Below are 25,535 nucleotides of genomic sequence, written 5' to 3'. Positions count from 1 at the left end.
GAGAGATTGCTATTATCAAAAGTGAATGAATCTCAATGAATGTTTACAAAGAGAGATCATCCTTATAAAGGAGATTGAAACCCTGAAAAGGTTTAACCTAGGTTGCATCAAAATAATTAATAAAAGAATTAATTATTAGATGCCTAAAGTTTGGCTTAAGCAACTAGAGTTAATTAAAAAATATCTAATTACTCTAACAAAAACTGCAGGTGACTTCAACTTTAAAATATTAAAAAACTTTAATAAAAAACAAAAGCCATGTTAGCTTACAGGAGAGTCAAACCAAATTCGCCGAAAATTAGAGAAATGCATTTACAACTAGTCTAGATAAATCTAAATTTGGTCAAAGCTGCCTCCCATTCCACCTGTGTCCTATGTGGTGCTTTTCAAACGAATTTGATACAAATTTGAACCGAATTTTGAATGTCAAGCGAATCAACTTGCGAATTTGGTCATCCACCAGTGAATACGGTAACTTAGCAATATTTCTATCTCATAAAATCATTGATGAAGATCTCTATCGCAGCTACAAACTTCAAAATATTATATATTATTTTTTCCATTATTTATTTATTTAGTGACACTATAATTACATATTGTAATTAATATTTTGGTTCCATTTATTATAAGATAGAAAATCATGTTAGGCAATAGCCTACAACACAATGGTAATTGACACTCTTATGTGGGAGGTCTTGGGTTCAGATCACTCAAGTTAAATAAATAATAATAATTAATCAACACATAATAATAATTAATCTTGGATTCGACCTGTTACCGATCAAAAATATATATATAAATAGAATTTCATGTTATATTTCCTGTTTAAAACCCTTTTTTTCATAATATCATTCATAAAGTTTTATTCATTATCTAAGTTACAAGGTTTGAATTCAAATTCCCCGATCATAAAATTCGGATGAACTTCAGCGAGGGTAAAAATTTGAAAAAAAAATACGCTATTAAATTTACCTCATTATTTTATTAATTTTTAAATATAAGTAATAACTCCACAAAAATAATCAAAATACTTAGACATCACTAAATAACTCAATATTATTTAAAATTAAATAATATTACATTAAATAACAATATTATATTAAAGATCATAAAATTCGAATTAAGTTTGGAAAGGGCAAAAATTCACTGAAATTCAAATTTCATGAAGGAAATTCAAATTGCATGAAGGAAATTCGACATATCGTGTGACTTATTTCATTATTATCATATGTCGCACAGTAATGTTTAAGGTAAAAAATCCCAAAAATCCACCAAATTTTCTCAATTGATCAACCAAAACTGGACCATATAACTCAAAACATAAAGACTGAAACATGAAATGGGGTTTTCTGATTTGTTTTTCCATTCATTTTACCCATTTACAACAATGAAGCTGTGAGTTGCTATGTATTCAACTCAAATATTTTATTAATATATGATGGCATTCTCAAATCAGTATATGTTCTACAAATTTGGTGTATACGTGTGTCATTATGAATATTTTAAGAAATTAAATATTTTCAAATGTTCAATAAAAGTGTCAATTTATTACTGATCTTTTCGCCGAGATTTTGTAATACTCGTGAGTTTTCCAAAATGTTTGGGTTGGTTGAGTCATATCAAGTCAATGTTTTTCAACTAGAATGTGTATGCTCCATGGCCTGATGGGGATGGGGAAAGGGACAGCATGGATGCATTCCCAACACAGTTTCTGAAGAGTCTAAAATAAGGGATGTCAGGCAACAGCAGTATACAAATTTTTATGTGTAAATTTCAAAATATAATAGGATATTAGAGAGAGAGAAAGATCATGAATAACAACACAATATGCAACTAAATCACCGATTCACAAGTTACAACAGTAGTAAAAAAACATAAATGATAATAGCAGCAGTATATATCAATATAACAGCATTATAACAATAGTCTCATACATCAATACCATGGTCTATCAATATAAAATAGACAAATCAAAATGTCTCAAACATGAATCCGGAAGCCTCAAACATCAAAATATAATAGGCTACAAGCACAGCATATAGAACTCAGCCTTATTCTGGCTATCAACAACCAAAGGCTCAGAATCATCTAAGTTGCCATCTCCCTCTAGCAGAAGTGGATCATCCAATGGTAGCCTGACAAGTTCGTGCTGCTTGCAACTCCATGTGAATTTTATCATCTGCAGACACAAGTTCGAACCTTGTGGGCCACCCAATTTGCCACTTTGGCAAAAAGATTGTTTTACAAAAACAAGTGTTTTTTATGCCAAAAAGCATCCAAATCTGTAGAAGACACTTCTTGTGTTTCAATGATGGGTGGGGGGGATGTTTCGAGGGTCCCCTAGGCATTTCGGGGACAGATAGCCCTCACCAAAGGTCAGGGGATGTTTTCTAACATTTCCTGCAGTTATTTACAATTAAGGGCAGCTGGGGGGGTCCCCTTTTTGTCCCACTATCCCCGAAATGTTTTGGGGACAGAAATAGGGACAGGAAACGTCCCCGTGTAACATAGCTATATTATAATTTTCAATTATTTGATTGCAACTTATCTTAGTATAATACTATAATACAAAATTTTTGTATGGGTTTTTTTGAAACAACAATTAAGGACAGCTTAGGGGGGTCCCCTTTTTGTCTCACTATCCCCGAAATGTTTTAGGGACAGGAAACATGCCCCCATGTAACATAGCTATATTATAATTTACAATTATTTGATTTTTGTATTGGTTTTTCTAATACAACATATAACTTCTTACTGCATTAATTGTTAATACATCACTTTTTTATATTTAGCATTATCCATTTTGTTTACCTATAATATGATTAGGCATTTGAATTTATTTCCTAATATTTCTTCTGTCGGTCCTCCTTTCTTTAAAATCCATCTGTTTTGTGTGTCCTATCCTTTTAGTTGTTCTTTGGGCTTCTTCCCCTCTCTTCTCACCCCTTCAAATATCTCCCTAAATCATTTAAGTCTGCAATTTAAAATTTAAAATCTCCTTGCATTCTTGTACATCCTTCTGATGGATTGTCATTGAAATGTTGATGCTAAAAATATATACACAATCAAATCCAGAAGCAGCTAAGAGAAAATCTAATGGGTTGTGGAAATCTGATAAAACTTATAAATAATAAATCAAGGAGTTATAAAATACCTCACTGAAAACCCTGATTCAACATTTTGGTGTGGATTTGCAATAAAAGAATGGGTCGTGGAAGCTACTGAACCCCCGTGTATAAGCACAAATGCTGACTATAGACATTTGTGAGAAATCATTGACTTAGAGAGAATAAAAGCTCTACAGTCCTCTGCATTCTGTACAGGTACTATCTACACCCATCTTACCTCTATAATATGTCCTTCCATGCTCATGTGTAGGTGAATTGAGGTATTCTCTGCACAATTGTGCATTCAAAATCATTGACTAGTCTCAAAAACACAAGGCTCCTTAAGTTATCTTTGCATCATCACGATGGTACTCTTTCCCAAGTGAACCTTGAATATTTTTCCTGTGTTTTCACAGTTATTATCTGATTAGTAACTTTATCAGCATTATACGATTCTAGGAAACTACAAGAACCACCGACTCTTCTGAGCTTCAGATGCTTCTTGTATCTAGTCAAGCCTTTGCCAGTTCCAATTATTAGAGTACTTGAAGCATGATAGGTGCACATAAATTCCAAAGATGTTATCTTCCACAAAGGAATGTCAGGACATGTAGAGACCGTGCCTGAGTCACAGTTTAAAAATATAAACAAATTCAAATAAATTTAAAATTAAAATTTGAAGTATTCACTGATTTTACTTGTATGCAATCATGAGGATTAGGGTTAGTATTGAAACTAGGTTCTGTTAATAAGTCTTAAAAATTTCAGCTTCAACTAATCCTCTCCGGTGAGGGCATGTGAACATCTACATGTATCCCCCTAGGGTGCCAACATGTGGCTGTGGAATACAGACAACTCATGTAATTTGAAGCAAAACCATTTGCATAATCAAATCTTAGTCATACTAATAATCAAATATCTATTAAATATTGAGCTATGCATGCCAACAATAGATGAAGGTTTATAGGCACCAAAATTCATAGGGTTTATTCTGTTTTATAATGTTAAATGAATTCAATCCCTGTCTATGTTGTCTATTATCGAGACAAATGAATTCAATCCCTCTATATGTTGTCTATTATTCATTCTATGGAATTTAACAAAATGTTGCCCAACAGCTGCAACGTTAACAAGGTTGCATTATCTTGAGGATTGCCTAAGAGAAATCCAGCAGACAAATATTAAAATACGTTAAATAAGTAAATTTTTAAAAAAAAATGTTTTGTAACACTTTTCAATATAATGAATAAGTAAATATGTTGATGTTTGGCAGCTTTTGTCGTGTGTGTGTGTGTGTGTGTGTGTGTGTGTGTGTGTAGGTAAAAGGCCATGAGGCCCCAGATTGTGTTTAGATTAAGAAAATCATCTCAATTGGGCACCAAAGGTTAGGGATGGATGAGCATCTTTGGTGTAGCCCTTACATAAATATCTTAAATTTAACCAATTAGCGTGTGTTTTTTATTTCCTACTTTATAGATTTACTCTTGATAATTCTTTCTAAATATAACCTAAAAATTACACTTGGCTACGATCAAGTTGTTAGAACAAAAAAATGGAACTTATCTCCTCTTAACTTAATTTTAAAATCAAATAGTATATAAGGAAAAATAAAGAATAACCAAAAATAGCTCACTCATTAACATTAAACTTCCATGATATCAGCTACATTGATCAATCATACTACTAGTCTACTTATACAAAGACATAAAGAATCTATCAAAAGAAATTAACATGCTTATTTTGACTGTAAGAGTTCTAAACAAATTTTGCTTCAAGAGCGAGTGTCTAACTTATCATATTAGCTTGTCTTATTTGAATATCTTCTCCATATGTTCCTTTGTTAGCGAGATTATCTGCTTATGTATTACCTTCTCTATAGATATGTTTTATGATTGTTTCTACGAATTGATCAATGATGGCTAAAGCATATTCAAGTTGCGAATTAAGGATTTAGTTTGGGGTCTTTCTCTTACTTATTGCATTTAGGATAATTTGCAAGTCTCCTTTGATAACTAATTTGTTAATACCTATCTCTCTACTTAGAGTCAAGCCTTCTATCAAGGCCTCTAATTCAACTAAGTTATTGGACATTACTCCTAAAGGTTTGGCACGTTTAATTAGGCAAGATCCATTATCTCAACAAATAATACATCCTAAGCCTACTGGACCTAGATTACCTCCAGAGGCCCCATCAAAATTTAACTTTGACCATCCTGCAAGCGAAAGTTCCAATTTACATTCTTTCCTAGTTATCTTGTTGGATTTTGTGTATATCATTGGAGGGTTAATTAGTTTAAACCAATTTTTACGCATATCTACATCCCAGTTTAAAAATGAAACTTCCTCCTTATATGAGTTACTGAGATTATTGTTAGCTACCTCAGTAATACAAGCCTCCACTTTATTGAAAAAGGATTTTAGATCCATCTTTTCATTATAGCGATTTTTTCTATTCCTTTTTTTCCATAATTCTCATAGAAGTATGGAAGAGGATATTTTCCATAAATTACTATAAACCTTAGAGCAACCATGATTCGCCAACTTTTTTTAAAAATTAATAGGTTATTAGCGAAAGTGATTTGTCAATTTAATTTCTTACATAACCAATACCAACAATTCTTAGCAAAGGGGCAATCATAAAGCAAGTGTTCTGACGTTTCAGATTCTTTTTCACAAAGTGGACATCTAGATGGTCCTTCAAAACCCATCTTGATGAACCTATTTGCTCTTAGAATTCTCTATTGAAGAGCAGCCCGGAGGAAGATACCTACTTTGAGAAGACATACTGGATCTCAACATAGATTTAGAGGGATGTCAATCTTATCTCGTTGTTGAGAATTAATTATCTTTTCATACCCTAGTTTGACTTTATAATTTCCATCTTTTGAGGCTCCCCAAAATAATTTATCTTTCCTTTCTTTATGATTTGTCTGCCTACTTTTTAAAACTTGATTAAAAATGCACTTTTCCTATGATGAAAGTGGAGTTTCGTCTAGGGTTTTCCATTGCCATCCTCCATGCTCATTATCATTAATTTTAATTTTGTAATCACCCACATTCTTAGACCACGGAGATGATAGAGTATTTTTTATGTTCATAGGTAGATTTGCACTGTTTGGAGATGGGAGCCCATCCCAAGAATCTTCCCAAAATAAAGCATCATGCCCTGAACCGATATCCAATGTTAGCGTATTGGCTATTATTGGACGACAGTTCAACATAAAGTTCCAAATTCTTGAACCTTTTAGAGGATTTTTAGTTCTGAAAAAAGATAGAGGATTATTATTTGTTTAAATAGTTATGATACAAAATTTTGGCCCATTTACTATTATGTTCATTAAATATTCTCCAAATAAGTTTTGCCCCTAGTGTCTCATTTTGCCAACTCAAATTTTTTAGGCCTAGGCCTCCACAATCTTTAAGTCTACATATATTATTCCATTCTATAAAGCTTGTTTTTACTTATCTTTAGTTCCTTGCCAAAAGAAGTTTTTAAATTTTAGAATCTAATTTTGTTTTTACACCTTTAGGTAGGTGAAGACATGACATATGATATGTAGAGATGGCCGATAGTACTACTTTGATCATAGACATATAAGTTTATTATTATTTGAGAGAACTTAATATAATATATGTATATACATATATATAACAATGATTAAATGTTTATTATATTAACTATCAAATTAATGAATGGACATGTCCCATGAAGGGACGTGTCTCTTCATATTCTTTTCTCAAAATAAATAAGAGGTCGCTGCAATCTGGAAAACACATACCAAGAATATGGTAGTGCTATTACATTTTGAGAAAACTAACATGGTATCACAACCATGCTACAAATATATTGATTAACAATGGACAAGGAGGTGGTTCTATAGAGAAATATACAATGGAAAATATAACGCATTATCTCCTTATAAATTAAAGTGATCAATAAAGCATAAGCAGATGGCGAATTACAGAGGAAAAAGTGTGGGTCCGATAACATCAAAGATTAAATGAAGATCAAATATGTCGTACTCGCAAGGTGGACAGACATAAAAAGAGGCATCGAGTATACAAAGAACTCTTTACTTCTATTGTCAATCCATAAGGATAGAATTGCCCTTGTTATTGGGCATGAGAGAAGACATCATTCATAAGGGAACGGTAAACTACGAAGGACCAACGACATCAGGTAACACACAAACCAAATAGTCCAAAGCAAGAACTACATCATGTTGCTTTGCTTGAGCTTAGTAAAAGCAGTTCTAGTCTCTTCCCTTGCCATGGCCAAAGAGTTTCTTAAAACCTAGGATCTGATCTTTGCAAATAGACTACCTTCAAGGGCCACAAAGTAAATGGCCTATGAGAGCAGATACACGGCGTTTCCCCATAAGGAGAGTATTGGTGGCAAATCAGAAAGCTATGCACCATCCAATTACTGATGACCAAGAGAATGGAGTCATTCAGGTGGTTGAGGGAGGAAGAGGTGTCTGCCATGGTCAAATCTCTATCGGAGGGGAGGGAAAACGGTATGCGCTACATCCAACTCTAGAAGCTCATCTCCTTTTCACTCAACACGGGGTGCAAGAAGAAGTTACTCAAACGATGAACTCGGCAAAGGGGAGTGTTTTTTAAAGATAATGGATGAGAATATGCATCTCGGGGGAGTAGTTCTTTTGGGAGACTTCATACCCTCCTCTTGCCTTTCTCAATTGGTGGGGCTATTGTCGTTGCATGCGAGGCGTTCATACAATATACAATGAGTTTGTGGAGAAGTTGACTGATGAGCACATTGAGCAGAGAAAAGGTTGGACTCTTAGGTTGTGGATGTGTTGTTGGACATGGCTGAGAGTTCTAAGATACTAGTATCTCGCCTTCACATTGAAGGAATAATATGGGCAGGTTCAGTTTACATAGCTTGAACAAAACCTAATATTGCATTGTAGAGATAATAACCTCAATACATCATACTTCGCCTTGAGATGTGTGTCAACCGAGGTGTAGGGAGAGTAAATTAAAAATGACATCTGCCACTTATGGATCTAATAATATGGCCCACATCACCATTGAGCAAACCACATAAATCTCGATTGGCTTGACCCATGTTTTCTATACAAACTTATGTGATAGGCAAACCAATTAAAACAACCACTATACCCTGTGAAGAATGTGAACGAAGTCAATATTATCAGCAGACAAGGGAATAAAAAAGAAATTATATATTATTTCGTAGCATTTGCTCCACCTAGGAATACCTAACCCTACATCACACATTGAATGGAGGAGACTACATAGTTAGGTAAAAATAAGACTTATTGTCCCTTAATGCATATAACATAAGAAAAGTCAATAGAGTGTTCAAGGGGAAAAGACATAAGGTAAGCACAATAAAGATATGTTCTATCTATAATATTTATTTATTTCATAAATGTTCGTGTTTGATATTATATGAATATGAAATTTTCAAAATAAATAAGTTATATAACACCATAATATGAAAAGTTTGAATAAAGATGTAAAAATATGAGCGACTCAAAACGGAGTGAGAAACATAAAATTATGTTCAGTAAGGTTTTGATGAAGAGGAACTCTCTTACACTAAATTAGTCTCAAATCCTATGGGGATTCACCATTCTAGCATCGTTCTTTGACTACAAGAGATAAGTATTCTTTGTAGGTACAATTTTAAGTATCATATTTAATAAAGTAAATATCAAATTTGTATTTCTATATGAGCATTTGCCCTCATCTTTTTCTTGTAAGAATGTTATTGCAGGAAGAGGGAGACTGATATTCAGAGAATGTTATTGCAGGAAGAGGGAGACTAATATTCAGAGGGAGCCTGACATTTCATTAGAGGCAACCTTGACAAAGAGGGAGCAAATAGAGGATATGATTCAGGAGCAAATGGAGGATATAACTCAGTCAACCTTTGGTGATCTCCATCATATTCATTCAGAGAGAGTAAACCATGTTGAGATGGATTCTCCAATGATCAATAAATTGCAGCAGTCAAGAGGATTGTGATTCATAAATATACATCAACTATGTGATTTTAATGGGTCTATCCCCAGTGTACATCATGAGGAAATGACGACTTCCAAATGACGTCACTTGTATTTGCTATTATGATGGACATACCCCCTGTGTGCAAGAACTTAATTTTCTATTATGATGGGCATCGTACAAATGTCTATGCAAATCATAAATAGATTATAGTTTGCATGATGGATGTTTATATGGCAAGCATTATGAGAATGAGTATGCACATACCTTATAAACATTTTTTGAAGTACATGGTGAACGTTATGCATAATGATATTTTTGAAGGCCATTACACAGAGTACTCGATGAATATCAGGTGTCTTGATATTCTGGAAAGGCATTACTCACAGAGTACTTAGTTAATATCACGGGACTAGATGTTCTCGAAGGTCATTACTCACAGTATTTGGTGAATGTCTTGCATCTCAACATTTTGGAATGCCATTACTCAAAGAGTATTTGGTGAATATCATTCACATTTTGGAAGGCCAATACTCATGATATCAAATGTGATATCAGACACTTTTGAGTAATTGGTAAATATCATGTCCTCTAGGAGACCAATCCTCATGATATCAGATGTGATATCAAACCTTATTGAGTATTTGGTGAATATCATATGTTGATATTCTAGGAGACCAATACTCTTGATATCAAATGTAATATCAAATTGATGGACATATCTGATCAAAGATATCCTTGATCGTGCTAACTTGATATTACTTTAAGTTAATACGTATGTTTATCCTCCCTAGCTAAGAGGGAGAGTTAATGTTTGGTAGCTTCTTTCGGATAAACCTATATATAATTATATATCAAATATAATTTATATATATAAATTTATTATTATTGAGAGAAATATGTATATATATATATATATCAATGATTGAATGTTTATTATATTAATTATCAAATAAACGAATAGACATGTCCATTCTTATTCTTTTCTCAAAATAAATAAGAGGTCACTGCCATTTGGAAAACACATACCACGAATATGGCAGTGCTATTTACAGTTGCAGCAGATTTGGGAAAACTAACAAAAGAAATACTAAAAATTAAAATTTTTAAAAAAATGAATATGGTGGCACCCAAAATAGGGTCCATGGGTACTATGTAGTATATTGACAAATATCATTTGCTCAGTTGGATCATTCAAATTTGCATATCCAAAAAATTGATGTTTGAGTTTCAGCTCTCACCACTGCAGGGATAAACCCCTTGACAGCATCTTCATACTTGGCAAACTCTGCTCAGGAATTGCAGATTGGGCTGAATTGGAAATTTGTTTTTCAATTTAGGGGAATCTGAGTCTAATCCAGGTAGATTAATTATGGTATTCTTGTTGCTGGGTTGGATCTAGACTAGGTGCCACTATTTGAAGTTGATCACAATTTTCACGCTGCTGGGTTATATCTGGACTGGATGCTGCATTAATTGAAGGTCATTTGCTTGTTCAAGGACATTATTCACTCACCAGAATGCCAATCACATCATGGGCACCTCCCACCACATGTGGCCACTGCAGAGGACCTGCTGCCCAGTGCATATTGCAATGACTACTCATTCAACTCAATGTCCTTCGAATTGAAACCAAATTCACATCCCCTCCCCCCCCCCCCCTCCTCCATAACCTGCTTATTCAAATCACTGGTGTCATCCTCTTCAAAAACCATCTCAATTCTGCTTCAAATCAATAGAAATCAGTTCGCAAATGTTTGGAAAATTATTTTCCTCCTCTCAGCCTAAGATACCAGTGCATCTAGGAATTCACCCCAGGTTAATGCTGGTGCGTTTGGATGTGTCAATGCATTTGAATGCTACACCAATTTGCACAGGAAGCTTTACCAACATATGTGGATGCATGCGGGATGCATCCAAGAGCATCCAGAGAAAACCTAGACAGCATCTAGGCACATCTAGAAAGCACCTGTGACTATTTCAACGCATGTGTTTAACTGATTTTCTTAATTATATTTTTGCTCTCTTTTTTCCCAAAACCCTAAAACGGCCCTAAAAGAAGTCATTCATTGCTCTGGGCTCTCTTCTCATTTGGTCTCCATTTTGGTATTTTGAAAGCAAGGCCATTATTTTTTTTTAAGGATCATTCGTAGGGTGTCTAATAGCTTCAACGAAGGACATATAAGCATCTAAGGTAAGCACTTGATCCCCTTCATAATTTTTTTACTGATTTGTTTTAAGATGATGATGAATTTTTCAGATTTTGGAAGAATATTTTCAAGTTTTTCCTTTTTTTATGAAATGAAGGAACAAATTTAGCTATCTTTTTTTAATATATTTGTATCGTATTGTTGCACTTGTATGCTTGATGTTCATAGTTTATTTAATTATTTCCAATTTAAAAAAAATTGATTTTTTTATTAAATTTATAGTTTGTATTGTGCAAGAATGGCCACTACTGGTAGTCAAAGTTCAGCAGCAGGGCAAGGTGAATGAAGTGATAACTTCAATCTTGATGTAGCATCAACATTACAAAGACACACCACAAGATTATCACAGGTTTCAAAAGGTGGGTCATACATTTGGAAATGCAACGTATGTCATTGTAAACCATTCAACAGCTCATATTCTCAGGTCAAAGCTCATTTTAGGGACCCTGCTGGTAAAGTTATAGGATTGTGCAAGGGAAGAAAAGATGTAAAAGGATGAGCGATGCCCAACTAGCCAAATTTATATAAGAACAAGAAGCTGCTGATCATTTAGTAAGCAAATCAAAAACAAGTCTGTATAAATCTTCATCCACAAAGAGCAAAGCGAATGTGCCCACAGATCATGTTGCATCCTCCAAACATCCACTCTTGGAAGTGGGAGAGGAAGAGGAAGAAGTAGAAGTTATAACCCGCAAAAGAGGTCAATTGGATTAACCATTCAAAATGGAGGCAAGAAAACTTGCTGATGAAGCAATTGTACGTTGCCTTTATGCTAATGGTCTTCCTTTCAATTTAGTAAGATCGCCATATTGCAAGTAAGTGGTCTCAGTCATCCTTAATGTGCCAGCTGATTACACTCGTCCTAGGTTTGAAAAGGTGTACATGACTCTTATGCAAAAAGAAAATATTTCTATAGAGAAAGCTCTTCAACCAATTAGAACTTCTTGGAAAACTTCTAGTATAACTATTGTGTCTAATGGATGGAAAGATACAAGAAACTGACCATTGATTAATGTGATTGCAATGTCCTCCGAACGGGCAATGTTTTTGAGGGTGGTTGATAGTGAAGGAGAAGTTAAGGATTCACAGTTCATTTCTAGAATTCTCATTGAGGCGATAGAAATGGTGGGCAATGAGAATGTTGTCCAAGTGGTCATAGATTATGCCAAAAATTATAGGGGTGTGCAAGTGCTTTGGTTGAATCTCAATACGACCATATTTTTTGAACACCATGCATGTACACTCTCAACTTGGTCATTAAACAAATTGGCACCCAAATAGATTGTGTGAAGCAAATATACCATGAGGGAGAGGAGATGCAAATGTTTGTGAAAAACCACCACATGTCACAATCCATATTCAAATTATTCTCCAAATTGGAGTTGTTGAAGGTAAACTTAAGATTGTTACTAATTAGTTTCATTTATTTATTTATTTTGAATAAGATTTATATTCACATTCAATTATCAAATTTTTACTTGTATATAACTTTGCTTTATTTTACAGTCATATTGTTTTAACTTGCTTAGGTTTGTTAAGACTAGATTTGCATCTCATACAATTGTTATGAGACGATTCAAGGTGCAAGTGGCATTGACCCAAATGGTTATTTCTAGCCAATGGGGTGTATGGAAGGCTTCAAATTCAAAGAGATCCTAGAAGGTCAAAGCTTTGACCTTGGATGACACTTGGTGGGCTTGTGGCAATTTGCATTGGATTTCACCAAACCTATCATGACTATGCTACACTTTGCTAATACAGATGCACCTTGCTTGGGGGATGTGTACAAAGGCATGGACACCATGTTAGAAAAGGTAAAGCTTTCCATACAAGCACACGCAAATGACCCCATAGAATGTGTAGCCTTTTGCAATAAGGTGGAAGCACTCAATCATCGTCATTGGGAGAAGATGACTACCACATTACACCTCCTTGCATATGCCTTATCTCCAGGGTACTATAGCCAAGAAATACTTGCTAAGTTGGATAGAGTTGCTACTAGGTGCTACAATGCATTTGCAAGGCTCTTCTCAAATGATGAAATGCACAAAAAGGTTAGGCTAGAATTTGGCTTATTTGCTTCAGAATCAAGACTTACTCCATATGCAATAAGGACCAAAATGACATGGGAGTTGTTACATGGTGGTACATGTACGGTCAAGCATTCAAGAATCTACAACCTCTTGCAATCAAGATCCTCTCACAAGTAAGTTTTCATTTATTTTTGTTTAACAATTGTATTATACAATTTAGTGTTTAACATTCTTTAATTTGCTTTTCATTAGTATGTTTAATTTTATGAACACTATCCAGGTTGTAAGTTCTTCTACTGCTGAATGGAACTAGAGTACAAACTCCTATATCCATTCAGTGAAGTGCAACCAATTGAGCTCAAAGAAAGTTGAGGACTTGACTTATATACATACCAACTTGAATCTTTTGTCACATAAAGAAGATGGATACAAGGAAGGGTCAACCAAGCTCTGGGATGTAGCCCCTAAATGTGCAAACTTAGACACAACATTTCAGGATCTTATTGTAATTATAGATGATGATGTTGATAACATTGTGGCATGTGCATCTAGCACAAGTGGAACCATGTTTGGCTCAAATGATCTTGCAACTCTTGCAGCAAAAAGAGAGTATGAGAATGTGGGATTTTTTTAGAATCCTTATTATTCTGGTTTACTGAATTTGATTCGTGAATCTTGAGCCTTCACTCTTGATTGATCAACATTGAATCATGAACTATGTTTTAAATTTGTAATTCAAATTACATTGGAATCTTGAACTTGAGTAATTTACTAATTAGTTATTTTATTTTTTTATGGCGAAAGTTTATATAGATATATAATAATAACTGGTTCAAAAAGGGCTCCCGAAGAAAAGAACCAATGAAGAAAAACTCCAGTCATTGCCTGATACAAAAAAGGAATGCAGAAAAAAATTTACTAATTAGTTATTACTGTTATTTCAATTTGAACTATCAATGGCGAAGTATCATGCTATGGAATGGTTTATTTTTGTATATTTCTTGCTTTTCTTTGCATACATAAATTATTGTGCGTATGTGTGTGTGTCTATATAAAGAATATATATTTATATATGGACACACCCAAACACATCCAAAATCCACCCCCAAAAAAATACGTGCATTGGCACACCAGCACCCCTCACCCACATCAGCATCAGAACCAGCATCGGTAACTTAACTCTCAGCAAAGTACAAGTGAAGAAACAAGAAATGAAATTAATTTGGGCCGTTTTTGGCAAAAACTCAGCAAGTACTCGGCGCGTTTTGCCAAACATTGGTGAGGTTTTGGTGCCCATAAAAGTCGTAAAAACTTCCCAGGCCTGAAAACTCAATCAGCTTTTGCAACTAGGAGAGTATTCTCTCAGTAGTACATTTATGGTCTGGACTCTGAATATTGTTTGAAATGGCAATACTTTGTTTGCAAATAGAACTCAATGTCAGATCCAAATCTGTAAAAGTATATGCAGGGATGCAAGAAATCAATTTATTTCCAGAAATGGTTCTGGATTTGGTTTAGCTGTTTCAAACTTCAAGTGCTAGGCCTGTTTGATTCATCTCCTGTTACAATCAGTACATATTATTTCCAGTTGTTTCCATTTTAGTTTCGGTTCGAAGTGCAGAAACAAAAATTAAAAAACTAATGGGAATATCTCATAGCCATTAAGAATATGTGGATCAGAAGAATATACTAGTGTGCATAGTCAAAAGAGGTTTAATATTGTGCCTCTATGGCTATGCCTCTATGGCTATGCCAAATATCTTCTTTTGTTAACTAAGTATGGAACTGATCCCCCAGACTGGTGGACAGATCCACTTCTTACACAGCACATTGGAGAGCAAAAGAATGTGGCAGTAAACATTTCCCAGAAAGGTGGGTCATTTTCTGCCACCTATAAGCATATTTTTGCAATATCTGCATCTACCGACAAGAAGTTGACATCATCTAACACAAATAACATCCACATTTGCTAGATGTAAAAGAAAAGGTTTTTGCGAAAATACCATAGGTATTCCCAAAGCCTTGAGATCATCATCACTCATGTGCCTTAAAGCAGCCATATCCACCTGTCAATTTCAAATGTACAAAATAAAACTTCCCAGGTTTTGGCAATTCAGGACAACGTACAGAAGTTACATTTAATGGGACATGTTATTTTTACCAAGGAGAAATGCTGACATATCTTCCCAACAGCAAAATATACATTTAGAGATTTTTAATTGCCATTATAATAAGTTGTCTCCAATATTTTATATAGCAAAAAGCCAAAAACTAGTGTACTGCAAGATGATCACTCACTTCTTCTGCCTGAAAAATGATCAGGTATTTAACCAAGCCTAATGATTGCAACAGACCAGCCACTGACCGTTCTTCAGCCTGCATAGTTAAAAAAACATTAAAATGATCAATAGCAGATGAAAGGAATTCATATGATGTTAGACTAAAGACCACATTAAAAACAACTCCTCAAAGTCATATAATTAAAATATCAAAGTTATCTACAAGGATGACACAGCAGTTTACCATTTTATATTTTAAGTACTTTTTCCAAGAAATGATGACCTTATTACATTGATCTAGCCTAAAAGTTCAAAATTTTCATTGCGACTCCTTCCATAATATACAGACACTTCATAGTGGTGGAACCTGGACCATACCAGTATGTTTTTTATTTAGATAGCAAAAAATTAGTATTTTAGCACACATAATGTCTGGGTGAGGGAATTACATACAATTTTTTTATTTTTCCATTGCAATATTGAAACTTTTCCAGTTAGGAAGCTGTTTCGATTACTAAGACATGTTCATTCAGATTTTACCTTTTTGAGGGAGCGAAAAGATCATGATGCTAACTGTGGCATGTGTAAACATGATAGGCAACTGTTCATCCGAAGCAAGGATGTCAGCATTTATATTACCTTTCTGTCTATGTTGGGATAGTTCATGCCTTCCTAAAGCCAGGCATTCTTGTGAGCAGCATTGCAGAACAAAATCCTAACTATGGATTGGTTCCAGAAATTCAGTTATGAGGGTCCAAATATATTGCCCCTGTGAAAAGGATGAATGTTGGGCTTGGCTGTTAAATAAACTTGACTGACACACCATGGCACCTAATCTGCTAGGCTTCCTACAAGCGTGGTCTATTCACCTCAAACACAGTTTTTATGGTATACTACGGTAATCTCCCTATCAATACTATTATGGAAAGTATGGAAGGAAAGGAATAGGACTTCCAAGGGAACCAAATGGCATTGGAACAACAAACTTACAAGACAGAAGCTTCAATTATATAAGTATCACAGGTTTGGTAGTTGCAAGTTTACCAAGACCACTTGGAGAAATAAAAAATAATGTAGCAGTAATCAATGCACTAATTGAAATATGAGGTGAATTATCTGGGTTTGTTTTCATCCTTGATTAGTTGATCAGTCAATTAGGAACCTCCTTTTCCCTAAGTGCCCTGAGTGGGGAAATCCATTATCATATTATAGGATAATATGCACGATGGCTCCATGACCTTCAAATCTGAGTATATTTTAAGTTATGGTCTTAGGAGCTCTATGGTTTTATTTGATACTCATATGGGACTAGAGGTTTATCTTCAGCACACTGATTATTCATAGGATTCTCAGCTTTTATGTGACCTTTTGTCTGGAATTTCAATACAAACTACGAGTTTCAGCTCTCGTGTCTCTTGTTTAATGTTTATTTAGTGGAAAGTTTAGTGCAGTGTGATATAATATATGATTGAAATTTCAGATCTTTATGATGATGCTCCTACATTTAAGGTTAATAAATGTTCTAAGATATCTTGGTGGTTGTAAGATGTTGTCAAGGCAAAAGATAACCCCTATATTGGCATGGAAGTTTCTCAATTGGGTCTCTTTGGATGAGACATTGTTTTAGATAAAGGTCTCATCTTGGAGATGGATCAAAAGCAAAGTTTCTTCTTAATTAGGGATATATTACAGGGAGCTCAGATGTTTTAGAGGATAGGTTGATATCCTATTGCAAGCCCATTAAAACTAGCATATCAGAGTATCAGTGGTATGTGGTTTTTGTATCATCTGTTGGATCTGTATATTCTGTGTCTAGGTTTGCCTACGGGCCAAATCGATGTAATTATGAATATATTTTAGGTTGAAACGAGCTACAACGAGGGGTGTTCTTCCAGGTTCTTTCCTATCGGTATGCTCGCTTGAGCCTGGATTGTAATCACTCTAAATGAAAAAATAAAATATTATGGCTACAGCCCGTTATAACCAAAAAAACTTGTAGGTAACTAAATAATTAGGTTCAAAAACAATACTTAGAAGATTGATTATAGCCAATTCCAGATATAATATATTTGTTCTTCAGTTTCAACCTGTGTAGCAATGGATCTTACAGCATGCCCACATATGATAAATTATTAAATGCTGATCTCAGAACCAAATTATAATGCACCAGAGCATTAATCAGCTATATACATATATCAAACATAAAAATTAAAACAAGGCAAGAATTAAGTGTGAATAAAACACAGATTTCCACTTATGATAAATGCATGGACAATCTACCGCAGGAGCTTGTTTCTGTACAGGCTTGGGTGGAGCAGGTACAGGTTGTGTCACTGGCTTGCTAGCTGGAACAGGTTTGGGAGCAGAGTTCCCTTTTACAGCAGAGACAATACGTTGTGTAGCCTCCACCTTTACTGGACGCGGTTGTGTAGGTCCTGACAGCTTTTCACGTAAATCTCTGACTCCAGTCTGGCTGTCATTGCCACTTTGAGACTTTCGATATGAGGTTCTCTGAAGCTTCATGCGAAGATCTTGTACACCAGCTTGTCCATCTTCAAATGCATTTAGTGAAAGCCAAGAGTTAAAAAAGTTAGAAATAATTTTAAGGGAAAAAAATGATATATTAAATGTTGTGAATTCTCTGCCATAAATAGAGACAAAGAGGGAGTACTTGAAACTCGCGGTGCTTCTCCCTCCTCCTCATCGTCATAAAGATCATGCTTCCATTTTTCATCACCGTGGCGGGCGCTGTAGTCATAAAATTAGAAGCTCAATATTCATATACGTGAAGCTCATATATAGCATGTAAGCAAGAATCACATCAAATATAGATGAGCAAGAACATGTCATTTAAAGAAAGTGACCCAAATATCTATAACATCACTAAAGAACACTGTACCAAAGAAACGCAAATTATGAAACTATACCCACTGAAAGATAAGAAACTAGACTTGAACTCCTTATGCAGCTATGACTTACTACAGCAATGATTAGGATGTTCCTGCCTTAAAGGCAATGAGAATGTAAGTTCTAAAAGATCCCTAGATTAACGTATAAACAGATACTGAAAACTTTCCAAGTTCTGATCTCATTTTTCACTTCGTTGACAAATCACAGAGCAAGTGTACCGTTTCATTGTCGGTGAATGTAAGATAGTGTAAGATATCGAACATAAACCTAAGTTTCCAATATTGGTACTGGGTCGGGTTCATTTTGGGTTAATGAATACAAGAACATTTTAAAACCATATTACATACATACATGCGTACATGCATGCGTCCATACATACATCCATGCATGTATGCGCATTGTATGTGCACATGCATGCATACATACGTACAGCAAATAAAAATAGCAAGAATTAGAAAACATGCTGATCAGCACCAAAGCAGAGACTAGGAAGCTTCAGATTTACAAGATTCAAGGTCAAAAAATTAGGGCAAAAATGAATTGGATCAATGACGGAGATAGAGATTCCAAATACTTTTTTAATTTGATCAGAGCTAAGAAGGCTAGGGAAAGAATTGAAGAAATTCAGGATGATAATGGTATCTGTTCCTCTCAAGAAGACATCTCCAATGACTTTTTCAAGTTCTATTTGAACCTATTCTCTCCAGAGGAAGAGTCTCATAATGAGGATGCTCGGAATAAATGTTTGCGGTTGATCCCTAAGAAGGTGGCGAAAGAAGATGCTAGGGCTTTAAATGGTAACATCACTAATAAAGAAATTGAGGAGGCTGTCAGAGATATGAACAATGGCAAGTCTCCAAGCCTTGATGGGCTCCCTGTTGAGTTCTATAAGAAAAATATTGATTGGGTTGTAATATGAACTTCTAGAACTTTATGAAGATGCCTTTGATAGAGGAACATTGGGAGAGGAGATCAATAGAGGTGAGGTGAACCTGGAGACAAAACACTAGTTAAAAACTGGAGGCCAATTACCCTCCCGAATCTCTTATATAAAATTATTGCTGAAGTGATAGCTGTCATTCAAGGTGCATTCTTGAAAACCTCATCACCAGTTGGGAAGGTATGAATTGAGCCTAGGACTCAGGACAGCAGTTGGGGATGATATTACTTGATTTTGAAAATGTTTATGACTGAGTGGAATGGCCCTTTATGATTGGAGTTTTAAAAGCCTTTTGCTTACCTTAGTACTTCTGTAGATGGATATCTATTCTCTTCTGAAATTCCTCCACTGTGATTGAGATTAATGGTTAGATCTCTACCCCTAGTAAGCTCAAGAGGTCCATTAGACAAGGCTGTCCTATTGCTCCTGCACTCTTTGTCATTGCTGCTGATGCTCTTCATTACATTCTCAGAGCCTCTAGCCTTAGTCCTCCCCTCAGAGGTCTTTCTCTCCCTAACAATGATAATATTCTTAACATGCAATTTGCTGATGACCAATTTGTTTGTTTATTGATACTGCTGTCAACAGGATCCAATTTTTTTGTTCTGCCTCTAGTACTAAAATTGCGCCCCTTAATCTTTAATCTTAGGATCTAAGTCACAGGATTCGGCGAATCCCAAGCATGATATTCGGATTTTGCCAAATGTTAATTTTTCCTAAAATATTCGATGAAAATTGTCAATGTTCGCCAGCAAAAATTGGGAACCATTTTTATAGGGTTTTGGAACCATTTTTTCGGCCCTGAAACACATAGAGTTCTGAAAACAAAGGATTCAACAGAGGTTGCAACAAAGGTTTGTATAGTCCTGTAGCAGTGGAGTGTGCACATGCAATATCTCCAGCTCCTGTAGACGAGTGTGCACAGGCTCTTGCAAACAACAACAATTTTCGTTATGCTTGCAATTTTCCGGCTCCCGCATCTCCAAAGCCCTCAAATGTCCTTCTTAAATTTATTTCATGTAATAATATAGTTAAATTTATTTCATGTAATAATATAACGTAATAGTCTTTGTTAACTTTATTTAATAATGTTATGTAATAATGTATTTATTAGGTTCATTTCATTGTAATGTATAAATGAATTCTTTGTTATATTAAATTTATTTAGTACAAATGAAATAATATTCATGAATCTTAGGTTTATTTCTTTATAATGTAATAATACATATATTATATTTATTCATTATAAATAAGTTTTTGTTTTATTAAATTTGTTGATTATAAATGAAATGTTTAAAATATATATTATCTTTAAGTAATATAATTGATTCTTTAAAATTTAAAATGTTTGAGTAATAGGCCATTAGATATATATTTAATCAGTTTATTAAATTAATGTGAAACAAAAAATTTGTTTTATACTTAATAAATATTAAATACTATGTTTTATACTTTATAAATGTGTCATCATGTTTTATAGTTTTAAAATCTATTAGGCAATTTTAATTATTTTGATAATTTATGGGATATATTACATATATTTAAAAAATAATTAAAACTATATAAGATGAATTTAATTAGAATTTTTTTTCGAATTTTTTCTCTTGCTGAACTTCATTCGAATTTTATAGTCGTCGAACTCGAATTCGAATTCAAACCTTGTGACTTAGCTTAGGATGGTCTAACAGTGGTCATAATTGGCTTTTGATGAAGAATTGGCCTTGGGCTGGGCCTAATCACATTGTAAGGTATTTGGGCATCCCTTTTGCTGTGGACCCTTCTACTAAGAATATGTCAAATTGGGTACAAGACAAGTCTTAAATGGAAGACCCATCTTCTCTCCCTTGGTGGTAGATTTCAGGTTATTCAGAAAGTGCTCTCTTCCCATGCTCTCTGATTTTCCTCTGCTTGGCTATTCTCCTATTATCAATTTAATGATTATCAACTTGAAATAGTTCTAAGGGACTTTCTCGGGTCTGATGGTATGGGTGAGAAGAAAAGACACTGTGTGAAATGGGAATGGTGCACCATCCCTAGACAAGATGGAGGATTTGGCCTCAAAGATCTAAAACAGCAGGGTATTGCTTTGGCATGTAAACGGGTTTTTAAGCTCTGGTGAGTAATGAACCATGGAAAATTCTGTTTAGAAATAACATTCAATCTTCTGTCGCTCAGAAAGGCAAAAAATGGAAAGAGGTTCCTATCATGGATATTGTATTGGGGGACTTCAAAGTTACAGTCTTTGGCTCTAAAGTTTTGTGTTCAGGTGAGGAAGCTTATTTGCTCCAAAGATGCTGTACGTGGCCCCCCTGCTTATTCTGTTCTGGACAATTCTCTTTGGGGGGAGTTTATCTTAATTCCAAGCCTCTTGCTCTCACTCAATCTTGTTCTGGTAGAAAGTGGGCAGATTTGGGGGTAGTCTGTGTGAGGGATATCCTTATTAGCAACCAGATGCGTTCCTAGGGTGAAATTATGAATAAATTTGCCATTCCTTCTTCACATAAGAAGACATACTCTCTAATTGTTAAAGATATGGGGCAGTGGTTTCCTGGTAGATTCTACAATTGTGACAATTTTGTCTTGCAGCTCAAATGGAATGATGGAGAGATATTTAAAGAGAGAAAATTGCATTATTGAAAGAATTAATCATGTGGGGAAGCTAGACTGGCCTAGCTATAGGTGGATTTTCTACTTTGATTTCTCTTGGCATTCGCATGTTGAATGCCTAAAAAGCTGTGCTTTAGATGATTACTTCTGTTGAAAATTTTAGCTGTTGGTTCTGTGTTGTCTTTCTGCTGGTGTGAATAATGTTTCTTGCTCATTTGTGGTTGCCCTGAGTCTTTCCAGCACCTGTTCTTTGATTGTCTCTTTGCTAAGAAAATCTGGTCCTTATTTTTTCCTTGCCTGATTGATTGGATGATTAAACCTGGTCTCTCTATTCATGATGCTCTTACTGGCCTTTCTGATCTTTTTATTTAAAGCTTAACAAATTCTGCTTTGCTTAGTCACTTGAAATCTTATGGTATATCCAGTTGAGGAGAAACGAAGAGATTTTCCAAAGCAACAGGAGGAAACTTTCTGAGTTTAACTATAAACTGCACATTTTCATATTATGTTTCAGGTCTCCTTGGTGCTGGACATTCCAAAAGATAGATTCATGATCCTTGTCCAAGGTGCATTGCTGGTTTACAAGCAAGACATCCAATCAGCCAGCCACTTCAAAGTATACAATGACATGCTCAATCAGGAGGAATTAGATTCACTGAGGCAGTTCACAAGCAGCAAAGGCTTTGATATTCAAGCAGAGAATAAAAAGGCCTTCATGTGAGGACCCCATCCCTGCTGGACCTGCTGTGGAGCCTATTCTGGGAACCTTTAAAACTGACGGAGCTGATGTTAGCATCATAGGAGCCTGGGACTAGAGTAAATATACTTTTTTGATGAGTCGTCAGTTTTTCTGTGTATATCCTCTTAATGCTGATTTCTATATCTAGGTACCTGTGTTGGTACCTAATAGGCTCTGGGTTCTGCTCGGTACAGCCACTAAACTGTTTCAAATTGTCTATATTGACTATGTTTTCAAGCTTTACTCTCTGTCTTAATAGAAAAAAAAAAGATATAGCAAGGATTACATTAAAATTTATATATTACATTAAATTAGATAATGTTTAATTTTAAATATATCATATCAATATAAAATTATTAAATATTTAAAATAAAAAAACATATATTTGCAGCATTAATAAACCAAACATTTTACAGGGATAAATGTCTTTTTCTATTTAAATATCGTTCCTTTAATATATTATAATTTGACCCAGCTATTTTATATTTGTAATATATAAATTAAATGAATTACCACTAAGCAAACAGAAAAGAATGTGCACCTAATGCATTTAGAGCCAAGAAGCTTAATAAAAATTTTAATATTGTGTGCTATCACCCCTTGCTAGTCAAGTGCTATTGCAGGTAAATACTGCTGAATATACCAAACTAGTATGAACAGAACAGCAAAATCCAACTGACAGGTTGCAACAAAACAAAAAAGAAAAAAAAGAAAAAAATCCCCTAGAAACACTGGTATGTTAAAAAAGACACTCCAAAGTCCAAGTGATTTCAACATCCCTTGTACAATCCACCAGCCACACCAAACTGGAATCTAAACCAGGTCCAAGTTTCACCTGGATCTGGGGCTTCTAGCTGACAAACTGGTAACATAAACATAAAGACAATCCTATGGGTGTAATTAATGGCTAGGAATATTCTCCTGCTCTTCCATTTTTATCTGTCCAGGATCATTATTGAGACTCAAAATCTATGTCTGAGAATGACTGTGACATTTTATTGCCTATAGACAACAGAAAATATAAAACAAAAATTCTAATGCTGCTGAATTTTTCCAGACGCACAAACCTCCGAATTTTTGCAAAGAAAAAGGCAAGCGTTTGAATCTTCTGTATATCACAAATGTTCACTCAACCTTCTTTAATGAGTTTATAACCATCAGAGAACACTCCGGAAAGTGCTATATAAAATCACTTGATAAATTAATTAATTATTAAAACCGCGCAGTGTGATTTATTTAGATATTTAATGATTCCAGACCTGCTAATCTCAAAGTAAAGCGTCCAAAATTTAAAACTTTATGTTTTCTTTCTAACGAGCTAATATTTTGAGTAAAGTAATAGAGAAAATTGATATTATACAAAGCAGCAGAAGGCTCCTTGAATAGGTAATTACAGAAGATCTTTCCATTATGGAAACAATTGAGAATTAAAGAAATAAAAGAAAGATACTAAAAGCCATGTTTCTCCTTAACTTTGTCAAGACAGTCAGCAAAAAAATTGTCAAGACTCAAACCCACGATTTTATGAAAAATTGTTTAAAAAATAGTTGTTAGGTCTGAAACCCCAGACAGATTTGGGGGCTCACATTTTTTTATAAAAAACATAAAAAACAAACAGCTGCACAAAAATTGTAAACCCAAGTCTGCAGCTGACTAGAGCCAAAAAAAATTGAACACTAGCAAATGGGCTCACTAAAGCCAAAAAGAATTGAAATCTTTGGTGCGAAGAAAAAATGGTGCACAAAACCCTCGTTATTGCACAAGCCATAATTTATGAAGAAAATTATTCAAAAAATGCAGAGATATGGTTGCATGATTTACCAAGCCAAAACACACCATGAACATGTGTAAAATGACTCCTCACATGGCTTATGTGCTAATTTACCAGTTCTCCTGTTTTAAGGCCAGACCAGGGTTAACTTCGAACTGGTACTTGGTTCTGATCTGGTTCACCCGGGGTTTGAACGCAGGCAGACTGGTTCATCTGGGCCAAACACTGGTCGAACCATGGCAGACCCAAGCAGACCAAGTGTGAACCAGCTACGTTTCAACTGAGAAATATTCTTTATTTTACAGCAGATAACAATTATTACAGAATTTGAATAAGATCTTTAACATTACAAAATGAAATTTGCTGAAGTTCAGATATTTATTACAGCAAATAAAACTAGCCCTCAAGATTTCTTCTAGTGAAATTTTTATATTCAATTGCTGATAATGACCCCTGTCCGATTAATTGGAAGCTCTCTCTAGTGATGAATCATATTTTAAGCATTAAAGCAATACTTCAATAGGTGAAGGCAGTTGCAAGCTACTTTTTTAACATTTTTCAAGTAGGATGTTAATTACAAACAAAGAAGCTCTCTGTACAGTGAAAAGTAATAAGCACATGAGGACTTCGAAAGAAAGAATGTTATTGATGCAGCTGACCCCATTGACATTGGCACTGTTTCACTAATGAAGAAGAAGAAGACGAAGAAGATAATCCATTAGACAATTGATGCTTAGTAAAAGTTCCAATCATTGAAAGTCAAAACAATGATACTTTAACTCGGTATTATTATTTTAATATTTTGATGTTGATATGATGCTATGATTACAAGTTTATGGTGTTTTTGTTGTTTTTATCATAGTTCAAAATAGTTCCAATATATTGGCAATATAACATTTTCTTGCAAGAGTCTGTGAAGGCAGCTAGAAAATATGAGTTTTTAAT

The 25,535-nt window shown here is 34.6% G+C and overlaps 1 protein-coding gene across 2 annotated transcripts in view; it reads right to left on the bottom strand.

The window, feature by feature from the left end:
- LOC149533686 (uncharacterized) overlaps nucleotides 1-25,535 on the bottom strand; it is a 61,285-nt gene that overhangs the window by 13,502 nt on the left and 22,248 nt on the right. Inside the window, exons 3-6 of one of the 2 annotated variants that reach the window (XM_089803244.1) lie at nucleotides 18,295-18,371; nucleotides 17,904-18,175; nucleotides 15,643-15,720; nucleotides 15,348-15,410 (exon numbers count right to left, since the gene is read on the bottom strand). In XM_089803244.1, coding sequence (XP_089659370.1) covers nucleotides 15,348-15,410; nucleotides 15,643-15,720; nucleotides 17,904-18,175; nucleotides 18,295-18,371 — 490 coding nt within the window. The remainder of the gene's footprint in view (nucleotides 1-15,347; nucleotides 15,411-15,642; nucleotides 15,721-17,903; nucleotides 18,176-18,294; nucleotides 18,372-25,535) is intronic. The other variant, XM_089803245.1, reaches the window with a different exon arrangement.

This window comes from Cupressus sempervirens, chromosome 10 (assembly GCF_028749045.1).
Source record: "Cupressus sempervirens isolate cs-2001-9-10 chromosome 10, ASM2874904v1, whole genome shotgun sequence".
Classification (NCBI taxonomy): domain Eukaryota; kingdom Viridiplantae; phylum Streptophyta; class Pinopsida; order Cupressales; family Cupressaceae; genus Cupressus; species Cupressus sempervirens.
The sequence above is the reverse complement of the archived record's forward strand: the minus strand, read 5'-3'. Positions and strand labels throughout refer to the sequence as shown.